The following is a 16,286-nucleotide window of genomic DNA, read 5'->3' as shown; positions in this document are numbered from 1 at the left end:
AAAATTATACTATACACAAGTTGTTGTTTAGTTTTGTTTTTTTCCTTTCTTTCTACAGACTGGGGCAGTGGCATGGCATCTCTTGTTACACCTTAGGCCATCAGTAATTTTCCTTGTTAATGGAAAATAAATATTTTTGATAGTCATTTTTGAGGTGATTATTTAATTTACATTTTAACTGTTAATACCAGTGGTCCATATATGCTGTGTCAGCAGCATACATGTGATACTGTCAACACTATTGAAAGTATTAATTTAACTCTGAACCAGTGGTTCCCATATAAACACTGGGTCAGTGTTAATCTTAACTCTGAGGGAGTTAAATTAGCAATTTCAAATTTGCTGTGTCTCGAGTGTTAAAGCAGCATGATACGTTTTACTGTATTCCAGCTATTTAATATTTATCTTTAAAGGACCGAGTATGTAACATGAACCAATGTCACATACAGCATAGCTGAAGCTGCTGTTCATAATGTCTAAAAACATCTGAGCCATTATAAGATCATCAGCTATATGTATTCAAATAGCCACAAATATTTATTTCTGTTATTTCTGTTCCTAAAACTAATGCAGTGTAAAAGCTTGTGCTGATCTTGACCTCCATTTCATTATAAAGGAAAGTATTTCTGCTACTTATCTCCACTGATATAAGGATGGTCAAAAACCACCTGTCAGTTTAATGCAGCAGACCTACATTACAGTGAAGTGATCATGAAACCAAATCAACCACTTTCTGAAAGAACTCCAGCAAACTGAACATTAATGACTCCCTGATTGACGATTTATGTCTATATCAACTGAGTATGCACTTTATACATGATCAGTAGATATGTTTATCATCCCCCACAGTTTGTTTAATATCGATTATAGCTGTCCTTTAATGTGGCCTGAAGATGTGAGAATGAAACCTACGTTTATTTTGACACGTTCCATTCACGTCGAAAAATACAGTTATAGCAAAATAAATACATAAATCATGCAGTCAGTGGGTTTTATAGTGAAGGGTCTGGAGTTCGTTTCGGGTCTTTTTATTTTATTTTGTCTTAGAGAATGAATCCAGGTTCTACCTCTGATCGGTGGAGTTGTTTAACGAAGCTGACACAATAAGACTGCAGACATTGGGCTGTCTGCCTGTCAACTCTCACCTTTCTGCTCTGATCGTGTCCTGCGGGAATAGAGACCCAACAGATCCGTTACTAAAAACTCTAGTTTTGTTGTATTTACAGGACAGAGAAAGAAATTCCACTACACAAAGGAGAAAAGATCGACTTTAATGATTAAACTTAAGTTCCGGGACAACTGTCAATTTATGGGTCTTTTTTCCCCATAAATTTGCTAGATAAGATAAAAGTGAGTTTATTTTATCCACCAATTCAAGGGACTTTTCTTAGTTTTATTATATAGCCTATTATTCGGCGATAAGAGACAATTGAGGCACCTAATAATTTTTTGTTCCACACTTTCAAGGTTTATATTGTTTATCTAATATATCAAGCAAAATGTATAAGTTTAAAACGAATCAAAGATTTTGTTGATCTAATGTAATCATGCTGACAACGTGGAGCTTTTGACACATTTTTTCAAAATGTAATTTAATCCGCCTGGGTGCATTGTCATTATTTATTTCTCTTTTGTCTCCTAATTGGAGAATTTTTGGCTGAAAACTGAAGCGATTATTTGGCTTCATTAAAGTGAACAAAGCTGTATTAATGAGGGCAGCAGCAACAACAACCAACAACACCTCATTAACACCACCATCATCACCTATATGATTATCTCATTAGTGGGTCCACGAGGACACCTCAATGCCAATACAACATTACAAATAAAGTCCTTTAAAAAACAGGAATAGGCCATCCCACAATAAGCACCCGAGGCTAAAGTAATAAATGAATTACAATATTGTTATCTGACAAGTCCTGTTGTTTGTTTAGAAATAGACTGCTGTGGAATAAAACCACTGCAGGCCCGCTGCGAATATGTGCAGGTCGCCTTTCTTAAAAGTCTTTAAGGCATATACAACAGTGTCCAAAGTCCATCAAAGTTTTGCTGATAAGGGGAGCCAATAAAAGCAGCAGTGCAGCAGTGTAAACACATGTCTACCTCGGCCCAGAGCGGCCCTTATTCTGCGCATTTACATAAGGCTGCCATCAGCCGGCCCACTCATTACCATGTTTTATATCCCCCAGCTCTCAGAAAGCATCATGGCAAAGCAGCTTCATCCTCCCCTGCAACAGGGAAGTGAGGCAGCTTCTCGGAGCAGGTGTCAGCAGCAGTGAGCTCTCCGGCACACCACAGAGCCACAAAGGAGCTTTATTCTTCTTTTTCTTTTTTTTATTGAACTCCCCCCGTCTATCCTGCCTTTTCCCTCCAGCTCAGGCGCGCACCCCGCAGGCCTTTATGTTGACTTTTTAATGTTCTCTAAAATGGTATCCAAGCTGACATCCCTGCAGCAGGAGCTCCTCAGCGCCCTGCTGGACTCAGGAGTTACCAAAGATGTTCTGATCCAGGCTCTGGATGATATGGACCCCAGCCCGTCCGGCTTTGGAGTAAAACTGGAGACCCTGTCCATGTCTCCGCAGGGCGGAAAGATTAGCGCGGCGGACGCCGACACCAAGCCCGTCTTCCACACGCTCACCAACGGCCACAGCAAGGGCAAGCTGTCCGGGGATGAGGGCTCCGAGGACGGAGACGATTACGACACCCCGCCGATCCTGAAGGAGCTCCAGTCCCTGAACACCGAGGAGGCCGCCGAGCAGAGGGCGGAGGTGGAGCGCATGTTGGCGTGAGTTCCCTACTGCTTTTAAAAAGTAACATATTTTATAAACATTAAAATAAGTCTGAAAAATAAGCGCATATACAGGTTTATTCTGTTTCTGCTGATTATACACACTGTTACATTTATAGTCCTTTAAATCTTAAAAAATGAATAAATAAATAAATAAACAGCAAGATGACCCTAAACACGGGCCTTCCCGAAGCTAAAACACTTTTCCTTCTTTGTTTACAATTTTAAAATAACCCGCCACAGCTTGGATTTCACTTTCTGGTTACTAATTATCCACATGGATTATTATTTCTTTACCTTTGTAAAATATCAGCTGAGCTTAGATCTATTTATAATTAACTATACTCCACCTCTCAATGATAAAAATTAGGCGACAAGAGTTTGAATGGAAGCACTTCTGAATACGAAATTTTGGAACTTAATTATTAATTGAACTAAAATATGAACAACAACAATAATAATAATAACAAAAATAACTAGCAATTATTTTTATTGTTTTTGTTGCCAATAATATTGATAATAGTAATAGTAATAATAATACTTACATAGGCTACGACCACGACAAAAAATATATATTATTATAAATTGGTCGGACATCTCGCCCGTCAGCCATTTATTTCTAATAATCTCCAGTCAAACCACTTGTGTCACTAAAACTAATATTTGAGGCTCTAACAGCAGCCGAGTAATATCAAAACTAACCCACGTGTAGTTAAGTTATTATTAATTTTATTCTATAAATCATCAACTGAAAGATACACAGTGGCGTGTGATTAGAGTGAATGGAGATCTGGTTATTCATTGTCAAAAGTTATAAACTAACATCTCCCACTTAACCCGCAGACTTAGATGTAGGCCTCCACATTCTCCAAAACAAACAGACTTGTGCAGATTTGCAATAGTTACCGATGTCAGTGTGTCTCGGCCCGCTAATCTCCTTCAGTAAGAGAGCCTTCATTTTACCTCCGACTCCGAAGCCACGGGGAATACTGTGAAGGTAAGAAAATACCTAAATAGGATTTTAAACCTAAATTTACACGCGGAGTCCAATTTGAGGATGAGAGTAAATGTATTTTCTTAACACACACACACACACACACACACACACAAAACCCAACAACAAAACCAATAGTTTTTTGTTTATCAACTTTGTCAACGAATGTTTCTAATTTTAGAGGCAGATATTAGATTTTTGGCCGAATCCAATTTAATGACAGTTAGGATAATTATGACAAATGCATTTTTCTAATTTATTGTTTGGTTAATGGAAATCCTCAAGCCTTAAATATTTATTCATAAAAATACTTCAGTTTAATGATAGGCATGTTTTATCCTTTGTGGACTGATGCTAAGTTTGGGCCTTTTCCCAAGTACAGCTGAAATATGTGACAAACCATTTTTATAAAAGTTTTGTAGTTTTCAAGTCTGGGATCCTTGACATTTATATATTCATTGTGAATTCATACATACCAAAGCTAACTCTTTCCAGGCTGAATTTTGAACCAAATACTAAGTCCAAGTTTCTCAATCTCCCTGAATCCACTTGAGCTAACCTTTGAAAAATATTTACTGCCTATTGAACGGCCTACAATGATAAACGGGTTGTCTGTTAGGGGTCTTACTATCATTACAGGCCTTTTAAACTTGAGGCCTTGAAATGAAGGGAAGTTAACAGGAAGGAACAAGTTCATGAGCAGCTGTGTGAATATATAGGTAAAAGTAAAAACCTTAAAGTCATTTGAGAATCGCCTGCTTTAACTTCAAGCATTTCTTCCAGTATTTATTTTAGACCAAAAATATAACTAATGGTGCTTTTGCTCTTTTCTATTTCATTCTGAAAGCTGCACATAGTTGAGTGGTGAAATGAGCTGTATTTTCTGCCCTTGTATTGTATCTTAATCCAGAGAGGATCCATGGCGTGCTGCCCGCATGATCAAAGGTTACATGCAGCAGCACAACATCCCCCAACGGGAGGTGGTGGACATCACAGGGCTCAACCAGTCTCACCTCTCCCAGCACCTCAACAAAGGCACGCCCATGAAAACACAGAAGCGAGCAGCCCTCTACACCTGGTATGTCAGGAAGCAGCGGGAAATTCTCCGACGTAAGTTAATATTTGAGTTTCTCACAGCTTGGCCCCGGCCTGTAATAATGTCATTGGCAGTAGCACAGCATATTATTTGGGTTTCATGCATGTAGGGATATCCAGCAGTATGAGGACATTTCCTCATATTGCTAGATGATGCATAGTTAGTCCCACAGCAATGAGCCAGTGCTGGATTTTATCTTTAGTCTTCACGCAGAGAAAGAAAACAAGCATTATTTATAAATACAAAACACAACTGTAATGTTCTATGTTTTTTCTCATTTTAAAAATCAATTTTATTGAGTGTGCCTCTTCCTTTTTTTCAGAGTTCAACCAGGCAGTGCAAGGTTCTGGCAACAATATGACAGACAAAGGCAATCAGGATCCGGTGTTTTTTTTCCCAGAGTTCAACCCGTCCGGTCAGGGCATGGGTCAGCCCGGTGAGGAGGTCGGCAGCGAGCCCTCCTGCAAGAAAATGAGACGTAACCGTTTCAAATGGGGGCCTGCATCCCAGCAAATTCTGTACCAGGCATATGAGCGGCAGAAGAACCCCAGCAAGGAGGAGAGGGAGGCTTTAGTAGAGGAGTGCAACAGGTAGAAAAAGACAGGACGCCCCCCTGCACCTATTTCCCAAAAAATACCAAATACAGTTTTTCATCCTTGTGCATCTGTTTTGTGCAGAGCTGAGTGTCTTCAGAGAGGTGTCTCCCCCTCCAAAGCTCAGGGCCTCGGCTCTAACTTGGTGACAGAAGTACGAGTCTACAACTGGTTTGCCAACCGTCGTAAGGAAGAAGCCTTCAGGCAGAAGTTGGCAATGGATGCCATCACTGCACCGACCCACAGTATCAACCCTCTGCTGTCACACAGCTCGCCACATCACCCCCAGACCAGCGCTTCACCTCCCAGTAAGATACCAAGCAGTTTTGCTTTGTCTAAAATGTTTCAATAGCTGCTTATGAAGAAAAGTTCAGCATTTATGCAAAATTTATGCACACCACGGATTTTAGAGATGAATGAAAGTGCACAAAAGGGTGATGATTTTGTTTTCCTCAGAGTGAAACTACTGTCAAATGGCACAGTTGATGTGATCAGGGCAGCAGAAAAGAGGGGGCAAGTGATCAATGAGCTTGAGTGAGTGAGCTGAGCAAATGCCATTGTTATTCTGATCTTTGAAAACACACTGAGAACAATCCACATTGTACCTGCAATCTCCACTCCAAAGTCAGCATGGAGAGGCATGACACAAAGGGCAGCAATCCTGTGACAGTCCAGGGTCAGGCCAGGGTCAGGGAGGGGGGACAGACACATCCAGATCAGCTTGACATAACGCCATCATTTCCACATTTCCTCCTCCCATGCAGGTTACTAATGAGCCAACTCGGAGAGTTGACAAAACAAGGAGATGCTGTGTGTTGTTGCTCAGGCCTTGTCACCCTGACGTGATGTTTGTGTTCAGAGTAACTGGTATTGACTGAGTCTACCTGGTGTATACAACATAAAAACAAAGCAGATAGACCTGGCTGAGCTTTATCCTCCGTGCCATCACTCACCCTCCATAAAACTGTGATTGGAGAGACTCGCTCAGAATCCATTGTTGTCCTCTCGTGTTCGAACATGAAGTAAGCTTTGAAGGGAAAACAAACTGTTTGCCTTGGCTTGCTCTTTTACCTTTGGATAAACTGGTCCCACTTGTGGATTGTCTGTTTGCTTGAGGTTTTTTTTTTTTTTTTTGCTCGGAACACCTGACCAGGCATTGACCTTAGGTTGCATAGCCAGAAAGGTCAGCGATAAGGCTGCAGAGCAGAAGGGTGGCTGCGTGGCGGAAAATCGCTTTGCTCCTGCAGAAACCCTCAGCTGGCTGCTTACAAGGTGTCCTGCTGGCATCCTGCCGACATCATCAGCTGTTTTTCAGTGTCAGTCCCTGGTCTGACAATAATATCCCAGCAGGTTGTCTCATTGCGTTGCTAGGGCACGGCCTGTATTATGCATGCTTAATGGACAATTAAAACCCCTTTGCTACTACATCTCCCAGACCTTTGATAAGGGGCTCCTCTGACTTCTCCTCTCTATACCCTACCTCTGCAGGGGGTCCCATTGTCTATGGTGTATTAGAAGACTGCACTGACTGTAACCTAGGTTCATTTATCTTTGCTGGCCCTGAAGGAGGAGTGATTTTAAAGCCTCCCCCTCACCTTTATTGGCATTAGTATAGTTGCTGAGGCTGTGCGCAGACTTGGAGCAGCAGGAGCTGTCCACTGGGGTATTGGCTCTTTTCTGGCTAGACAGGACTGATGACCCCCTTCTTCGCCTATAGAGAAAGCTACTACTAACCCCCCTCCACCCCACGAGCTCTACTCTGCAACTTCAGTGGTACAAGAGAGGTCACTAGTGGGTCAGATCAAAGAAACTCATCTTACTTGGGGAGTTTTTATTGATTTTGTCTCAGTCCATTGCTCAGTTGGACACAATTGGATAGACAGTCAAACAGTGTGACACGCAGATTTGGTGATGACATTTTCATTACACTCAGAAATGACGCTGATGTGCGGCACATTGCATACATTGCTGGGAAGCTAGCGGAAGCATATGCCTATGTTTTCCTAAATGATATTTACCTACAGTTCATCTTCTATGTTTACTGGTCTGGCATATTTATGGCATTTTACTTATCAGCCTTAATCTCCAACAACAGGTTAGTTAATGTCATGATTTCTTGGTTAAATCATAACACAGTCTCAATACACACTCCACGTAGGTGACTTTTAGTATTTTACCAAAATTTTATTTTCATTTTTTGCCACGTAATACACAATTAGGTTTAATGTAACATTTTTGCTTAATTATTTTTAATTTATCAAGCAGATTTAGTCATTTATATTTTCAGGTAACTGTTCATTATTAACTTGTCAAAATTTCATTTCAGTACAATTAAGCTATTTCAGAAAAGATAATTATTTACTTTGAATTTTGCTATAATTAATTGACAACTCTTTTTTTTTTTTTTTTTTTTTTTAGAAGCAACAGGTGGCAATCTATTAGCAACAGTGAAACTAGTGGCTCCAAATCCTTTTTTTTTTTTTTTTAACTCTAACATTGTATAATATCCAAACACAAATGAAAAAAAATTAATAAAATTAACCAGTAAATTATCTGAAGGCTGAAAATGTAATTTTTCCCTCTTTCTGACATACATTTCCTGCAGGAAAAAGGCTCTTTCTTGGTAGCTGGCATCATCATAAAACTGAGTGACTGCTGTATCTGCTGAGCTGCATAACTCCATTACACTTACTCAGAAGTTCCAGATCAGATACAGTAGTAGGGGGTTTATCCGTAGGTTGCATTGCTTTCCGTCACCTCAGGCTAGCCTGGAACAGGGACATGCACTCACAGAGAAAGGCCTAGCTCTGCACTTTCCACTGCCCTATGTCTCAGGGAGCCACAAAGAAGAGGCCGGACACGTCCTGCGTAGATCCAGGGGGTCTGTCATATGCAGTGGGACTACAATGGCTGCTGCCTGGGGTTGGGGAGGCAGGCTTTGATACTACATGGGTCACACAGGGAGCTAGAGCCTTTTTAACCAGCTGAAGAATCCTGCAACCACTCTTTCTTAAATTCTCACCCTCCCCCTGCTCTCAAAGAGAAATCCCAACTTCCTCTGGTAATGTCTAAAGTATAATTTCCATTTTATAGGATATGCCACCTGAAGAAATTTGTGAAGATTAATCTGATCAAGAAATCTTTTTCCTGTAGCTTTATAGTAACCAAGAGTGTCTTAGTTTAAATGGAAGTTCTCCTTGCTTACTCCGAGGTTCCCTGCAGTCAGTTACTGCCGGGCCCAAAGAGACAAACCTGGCCTGAATAGCATCCTTTTCTACTTCTGACACTTAAAGAGGTTGCCCGGCCCAGAGATAAATGCCTTTTTATGAGCCCTCTCCTATTCTGTGGCAATAGGGGTCATGAGTCCATTGGAGTGCTTTATTGTTCTGTGGCTGTGTTTACAAGGCATGGTGGAGTGTTGTGGGGTTGCTAGTATGCTGCAGGAGACAATATGAAGTCTGTGGGCAGTACAAAATGGAGGACAGGTCATTTAGAAGATGAAATATACTGCTGTGATTTGGTTATCGTAGCATCTTCATTTCTAGTCAAAGATATATTTCATAATGGGGAAAATACGCTAGTTTGTGGTCTTGCTTAAAATAAGAGATCTGATACTGCTAACTTATCTTCCTGTCTAATGTGGGACAGTTAGCTTAGTTTGCATAAAGACTGGAAACAGGGAGAGACAATTTACCTGATTCTGTTTAATGGTGATAAAAACATCAACAAAAGCGTAAATGTCACTAAGTCACATGTTTCTGTTAAATGCCCTGAAGACCAGTCAGTTAATCAAATTGTCTTCAAATTACTTTGATCATTAGTAGCTTCTTTTGAGCAATTTTAAAAACAAACAAAAATCTCAGATTTAGCTTCTCAAATGTGAACATTTTTTAGTTTCTTTACTTTCCTGTGAGAGTAAACTTCATATCTATGGGCTTTGAACTTAGAGAAAATAAAACATGAAGAAGCCAGATTGAGGAAGGCTTTTTTTTTTTTTTTTTTTTTTTTTTTCTTTTCCTTTTTTGGTATTATTTGCAAAAATGCAAAAATGTTAACACTTCATACTTGTACCTAAACACATCCAAACTCTTTACCTGACACCTGAAGCAAATATATGGTAACATTTAATGATTTGGTTTCCTCCAGTGACAAGAAATCAATACCCCTGTTCCCCTCCCACCAGTCACATTTTGCTTCAATACCACATCTTGTGTGGATCCTAATGATTGTGTATCGGTGGTACCTGTTGTGTCTGAGCGCCTTGGGCAGGGCAATCAGGCTGTCACACCTGGGTCAGGGACAGGGGCTTGGGGATGATGTGAGATCTGGGGGCAAACAGAGTCTGTCTCTACACTGTCACTGAGAGGAGGGGGTAGGTCTCTGTGTGGGACTGAGACCACAGGATAAGAATGTGTTTGACATTGCTTGTAATTGTGTAATGTTTACTCTGTTGGTATCAGAGGGGGCCTACATTAGCAAACAGTAATTTGACTGTTAGTTGTTTAGGAGGGTGAGGCATTTCTTTGGGCCTCGAGTGGGAGACAACAAGTGGTCTAGACATGGGATTAAGAGGAGAATATTAATTTCACTTTAACATTGCTGTGACAATGGAGAAAATAATATTTACTGTTGTTGAGTAGATTTTTTGTTGACAGTTTTTTTCCACCAGTTATACCTGTAATCTTCTAACCTAACTCAAAATTGCCTTGGATGGTTGTATTTATGCTTTAATCTTCTCACAACCTGCCAGATGTAGCTGGTGACCCTTTGTGGGGGTGGAGCCCCATCTGTAGACCCACTGATCTGAACTTTATATAAAGTAGTAAAAACCAGCCTCAGGCAGCAGTAAGATTCTGCTTCCACAATGATGTAGAATGTAAGAATGTAGTTATGATTCATTGTTCTCCAGGGGGAAATATTTATATTTTTGACATTTAAAGTACATTTTGTTGAGAAGACATTTTTATAGATAGCTGTGTATTTTTACTGCTTTACTTCTTCTAAACTTTGATGCTGACGCAATTTGATCAGACTCTCTGATCACATTGTGTGTGATCAGAGAGTCTGATGGGAGCTTTGCCGTGGTGACTGCATGTGTCCAGTGAGTGGCCTTGGCTGTTTAATGCAGATAGCAGCAGTGGACGGGTCACTGTGTTTGTTTGTTCTGTCCCCCCCTGTCTGAGTCAAAGAGCAAGTGAGTGTGGTTGGAGCGACAACAGTGCTGCTCAGCAGAGATGGAGGCCATTGGTGCTATCTCTATGCCCTATATATAATAGCACGCAACACCTCAGACTCTGTAAGTGAAACTAACCTCTTCTGTCCATGTGTGTCTCTCTCTCTCTCTCTCTCAGTGCGTTACAGCCAAGGCCCCGGTGAGGTCACCTCCTCCACGGCCATCAGTCACCACAGTAGCAATGCCATGGCGACCAGCCAGTCGGTGCTCCAACAGGTGTCTCCGGGGGGATTGGACCACAGCCACAGTCTGCTGTCACCTGATGCCAAGATGGTGAGTGAACACACCTGGGCCTTCATGGCCTCAGATTAGATAAGAGCAGGGCTACGTTTAGCATAAACGCACAAAGTCGTTTTCCTGGACCACCTCTTCTATGGACCAACTGGCAACTGACAATTAGCACATTGTGTTGCTCTGTGTGGAAGGTGGAGCTGGGGTGGCTGGCCATGGCTGGACTAGCACACAGCCTTCACCAGAGTGCATCAAGCATGTGCATCACTCAGCCAATAAACCTGACAAAGAAACATTCTGTGCTTATTGATTAAATGCCTCGCACAGAGGAGCCGCAGGTGGAGCGCTGCTTGTTCTGCCAGAGAAATGACGCCAACATTTGATTATGCCCAAGGCTCTTTTTTTTTTTTTTTTTACTTCAGAGTTTCTCCCCTCTGCCCTAGTCCAATATTTGATCAGTGACAAGGAAACCTGTGCAAGGACCCATAGCATTTGAATAGTAGCGTGACAGTGCAATGTGGACTATATGTCTTGTTCAGATAAAGACAAATGCTTATAAATATATAAATTATGCAAACCAACATTGAATGCTGTGCTCTAACTTCCCTGGCAGTTCATAACACTTCTGCCTTTGACAGCAAGTTTATGTGAAATGACTACTGTGAGGGTGTGTGGTGTGAAGTGCAGTGGGTCAGAGCTGACTTTTGAATCGGCAGATGTGTATCTGTTTAGTTTGTCTTCTGGGAGCTGCTGGCCCCAATGAGAGGAGGATCTTGATCCATATAGACATATCGAGATGGTGTTTTTGTGGCAGCTGTGTTGTGTTGCGTTTCTTGTTTTTTTCCCTCCTTTTTTTTTCTTTTGTAATTAAGCACATTGTATAAGCCAACAGGTAAGTGCAAACATTGTCAATGTGCTACGTGGCCTAATACAGTCTTACCTGCTGACATTTTTGGAATTATTTCTTTTTTCTCTACCCCCCTCTCCTTATCAGTATTTGCTTGTGTGCTGTGTGTGTTACTCAAGCAAGTGTTATACAAAAGAATCTAAACAAAGTCAACATTCATGTCTGTTGTTCTGTTGTTCTTTCTGTTGTGACGAATAGCACAGAAATAAAACAGTTTTACCTTTCTTAATTTTTCCCCAGATTTCTGGTTCAGGCGGAGGACTTCCTCCAGTTAGCACGCTGACAAACATCCACAGTTCCCATCACAGCCATCAGCAGACACAAAACCTCATCATGCCTCTATCAGGAGTCATGGCCATAGCACAGAGTGAGTTCTACAACTCTCCAAATCAATGAAGACAGAAGAGCTGCTGAATTTCTTTTACCATGATGTGGTCTAACTAGGGTTTTGCTGTGACTTACCAGGTTTAAACACGTCACAGTCTCAAACGGTGCCAGTGATCAACAGTGTGGCGGGCAGCCTTGCAGCGCTGCAGCCGGTGCAGTTCTCCCAGCAGCTCCACAGCCCCCACCAGCAGAGCCTGATGCAGCAGTCGCCGAGCCATATGAGCCAGCAACCGTTCATGGCTACTGTCACACACTCACACAGTCAGTAACACTTTACTTTATTCTACTCCAAGCTGAGGCCTTTACTGGACTTAGTAAATAAATTAGATCACTAGTTGTCTTGCTTTAAAACTTTTTTTTCTTTAAAAGTTGTAAGGACTGATTTTCTCCACGATTATCAATCTGCTGAATCTTTTTTTTAGGGCCGCCCCCATATATATTTTTATTCTTTACAATTCTGTACAACTGAATGAGTGTGATAATCTATCTTGTTTGTTATTTGCAGTGTATCCTCACAAGCAGGAGCCTCCACAATATTCTCACCCGTCTCGTTTCCCTTCGGCCATGGTGGTCACAGACGCCAACAGTATCAGCACCCTCAGCTCCATGTCCTCAAGCAAGACGGTCAGTTCCTTATCCACCAGCATATCTCACTTTGCAAACCAAACTCAGATGCACCTTCTTGCTTCTCTTTGCTTGTGATGGCAGATTTTAGTTCCAGTAATCACTATTGGCTTGTGACCGCATGAGATTCTGCATTAAATGTGCGATATTATTGCAGCCGTTTTGCAGTGATGCTTCTGCGGAATAATTTTTAAATTTTTGCATCAAGGGTCTCTTCTGTCTCTTTTGAAAGGCCACACTTGAAACAGCTCAAGCATTTTCAACTGATACACAAAAATCACCCTCACATTGAGAAATGACTAAATCGAAGTGTGCACCAACAGCAGGAACTGGGTCATGTCAGGGAAGGAGAAGTATGTTTTTATGATTGTGTGCTGACTTGTTTAATTCCTGTCCTATTAGGACGCTCCTGTAAACAAGATGGTGCAACTTGGGGGTCTCTCCTGGGTAAATAAGTTTATTAGTTCAGTTTTTAAAAATTAATATAATGGGCCTCCAATCAAGTATCTGAAATGGTTCTGCTCAGTTCTATTTTATTTATTTATTTATTGCCTTAAAGGTGTTTGCTTGGTGCTGCTCCTGATGTTCACATGCTTTCATTTGAGCTCAAACTAACAGACAAGACAGATACATGGATAGCATGTGCTCCTATTTCCTCTTACACTGACGTTTAATCAGTCACCTGTTCCCTCAGCCTGAACACCTCTTGATTAACGCTGCCTCCTTTCACTTTCCTCTGGTGAGGGTTAGTCCTCTGTGATCAGGAAATGAGCCTTGCTCTTAATCAAAGCGCTCCAGGCTTATGTCCCATTACGCTCCTCCATGCTGCAGTGAGGCCGAAGATGAGGTGGGATGGGTTGGTTGGGTAAGAGGGGGGAGGAAAGTTGTTTTTTTTTTTTTTTTTTTAATTACACCTCTTCCTCTTTCCTACTTCTCCCTGCTCTCAATGATCGCTCTAGCCTGAAATGTTGACCACGGTGCTTTCACACGCTCAATTTCCCACGCTGAGGCACAGAGTACTTGTATCCGCCGAGCTGCTACTGACAGACTGATGGGTTGATGGTACGATAGCTCAGGGTATATCCTTTGTGTAGTCATGGAAGTAACACAAATCTTCCAGAGGCCGTGAAATTGACACATTTGGAACTGGATGAACAATCAGCTCTTTATTTATCTGTTTTGCAAAACAAATTAAAAGATATGATCCTAAAACTGTACAAGCTGTATCAACTCCTTTACGCATCACTTGGTTTCAATATTTAATTTCAGGGAACAGTCTCCTGTTAATTTTGAATAGTTTATGTCATGAATGCTTAACATGTAGAATACAGATCTCATTTATAGTGATATCTTTAAACAGCATGAAATCTGAATTATACTGAATTAACGTTTTACATTATTTCTAAACTTCTGTGCCAAAGCAGCAAAGTTGCAGTGGAAGGAGTATAATATGTTCGAAATGCATTTAAAATTCCACTTCAGTAAAAGTGCAGACGTAGGATCATAAAAATAGTGTAGCCAAAGTATCAAAGTGCTGCAACATTTATATTATCTTTGTCAGAAATTAGTATGTCAGCTGGTTTTGATAGTTGAATTGTTATATAAATTTTAGAAGAACTTTAAGAAAGGTTCATAGTAATATAAATTAACCAGGTATTTCAAACATCTATTTGTTGACTTTTGATACAATTTGAAACTGCAAAGTAACTACTTGCAGCATCTATTAAAAAATGTAATGAAAGAAAAGAACAAGCTCTAAATGTAATTTCTACTCAAACTACTCAACTGCTCCAAATTTTCCCTCAGTATATGTATGACGGGCTGTACCCATTGGTCACCCTCTTGTCACTCTTTTGGCATTTCACAAACCCTTTTATTTAAAGAGCAATTAGCAAGCAGGCTCGCCCAGGTATTTTCTTATCAGGATTTTAGGATTTTATTTGGACAGGTCACCCTTCTTCTCATTACATGTCCAGCATGCTTTGGCTTTATAGCACTGATTGTTTACTGAGAATGTGCCGTTATACCTGTTTGAAACTCACCTCTGCTCAGACCCTGGTGTCTAATGACTCAGAGTCTTACCTGCGGGTCAGCTTTATCAGGTGAAGCTGTTTGTTGGCTGCAAGGTCACGCGGGGGTCACCTCCCCTCACCCCTGGTAATGCAGGAAAAAATAAATTCCACAAACAATCTAAAAAAAAAAAAAAGAGACCATTTCAATGGAAACAGGGCTTGTCAGGGGAAGGACAAGAGGGATGAGGGATGTATTTGGTCAGGTGTGGCACATGAAGGTGCAGGGGTGATGTATTTACCAGTGGAGGACGAAGGGAAAAAAAGTAATTCTACACAATAACATATTCCATCAGTGCTGCATTCACAATTTTACTAAATTGCTTCTATGTTGCTGTTGCCGCTTGTGCTACTGCACCCTAATGAATATCTACACCTACAGGAAAGTACTAGATGTAAAAAATTATCCACTCATTAGGATGACCTTCTTCATCCGTTGAATTTGGCTGCACTTTCACATTGTAGTCAGTTAAGGTAGAGATATTTCTACTGCCTACATGATGTATTTTCAATTTTATTGTGAAAGTAATCAAGTGACTGCAGGTTATACCCGGTGGAAGTCCACACATTACTTACTTAAGTTCTTTCAACCATTTATTTTTGTTTGATTTGTCAGGTCACAATCATAACATGATGTACAGTACATGTTGTATTGGTGCTGGACAGACTGTATTCATTGGTTTATGTAACACACAGCTACTTTGTCTGAAATTTTTCTCCCTCTCATTCTTTTCAGTGTCCTCTTCAAGCTTGGTGAGAGCATCCTTGACTTCCTCGATGCCCGGCAACTGGAACACATTTTTCCACCCTCTCACTTCTGTAACCATGACAACACTTAATAACCGGCAACAGCATGCTGGATGATGAGTCAGTCAACAAACAGGAGGAGTGGCAACGGTGGGCCAGGCGGTAAAAATGAGAAGTGGGGACAGGGAAGGAAAACAAACAAAACAGAAGAGAAGAAAAATTCACTCAACCTGAAAAGCAAGGAGACAGGATTCCCCACCTCTCTGTCGCACACACGATCAACAAGGATGTATGATTTAAGTCGCTGAAAACAGTATTCAGTTTTTCATCACCCCACTCCCCCCCCTCCTCTTTTTTAAAATTGTACAGCCATTTTCTTTTGTGACATTACAAAAGAACAAGAACTAAGCACCAAATACCACTCATGAACTGTACGGACCCAAATTCAGGCTCTGGGGACAACTTCGATTACACTGTGACTTAAAGTGGAACTATGAAGATACACTGAGACAGTGATCAGCCTCTGTGAAGGTTCAAGGACCCAATGAAGGCAATTCAGTCACACAAAGCACCAGGAAGCCTTTTCATGTGAGCAGAACCGTGCGACAATCACAATA

At 41.0% G+C, this 16,286-nt stretch overlaps 1 protein-coding gene across 1 annotated transcript; it reads left to right on the top strand.

Annotated features, from left to right (window-relative positions):
• Positions 1 to 2,414: 2,414 nt before the first annotated feature.
• hnf1ba (HNF1 homeobox Ba) lies at positions 2,415 to 15,679 on the top strand. Its single transcript, XM_029518007.1, has 10 exons — positions 2,415 to 2,785; positions 4,693 to 4,892; positions 5,201 to 5,468; positions 5,556 to 5,779; positions 10,823 to 10,977; positions 12,083 to 12,209; positions 12,308 to 12,490; positions 12,735 to 12,853; positions 13,256 to 13,300; positions 15,659 to 15,679. Exons 1-10 carry the CDS (start codon positions 2,415 to 2,417, stop codon positions 15,677 to 15,679), a joined length of 1,713 nt encoding a protein of 570 aa, XP_029373867.1.
• Positions 15,680 to 16,286: the final 607 nt, after the last annotated feature.

This window comes from Echeneis naucrates, chromosome 13, assembly GCF_900963305.1.
Source record: "Echeneis naucrates chromosome 13, fEcheNa1.1, whole genome shotgun sequence".
Lineage (NCBI taxonomy): Eukaryota > Metazoa > Chordata > Actinopteri > Carangiformes > Echeneidae > Echeneis > Echeneis naucrates.
The sequence above is the reverse complement of the archived record's forward strand: the minus strand, read 5'-3'. Positions and strand labels throughout refer to the sequence as shown.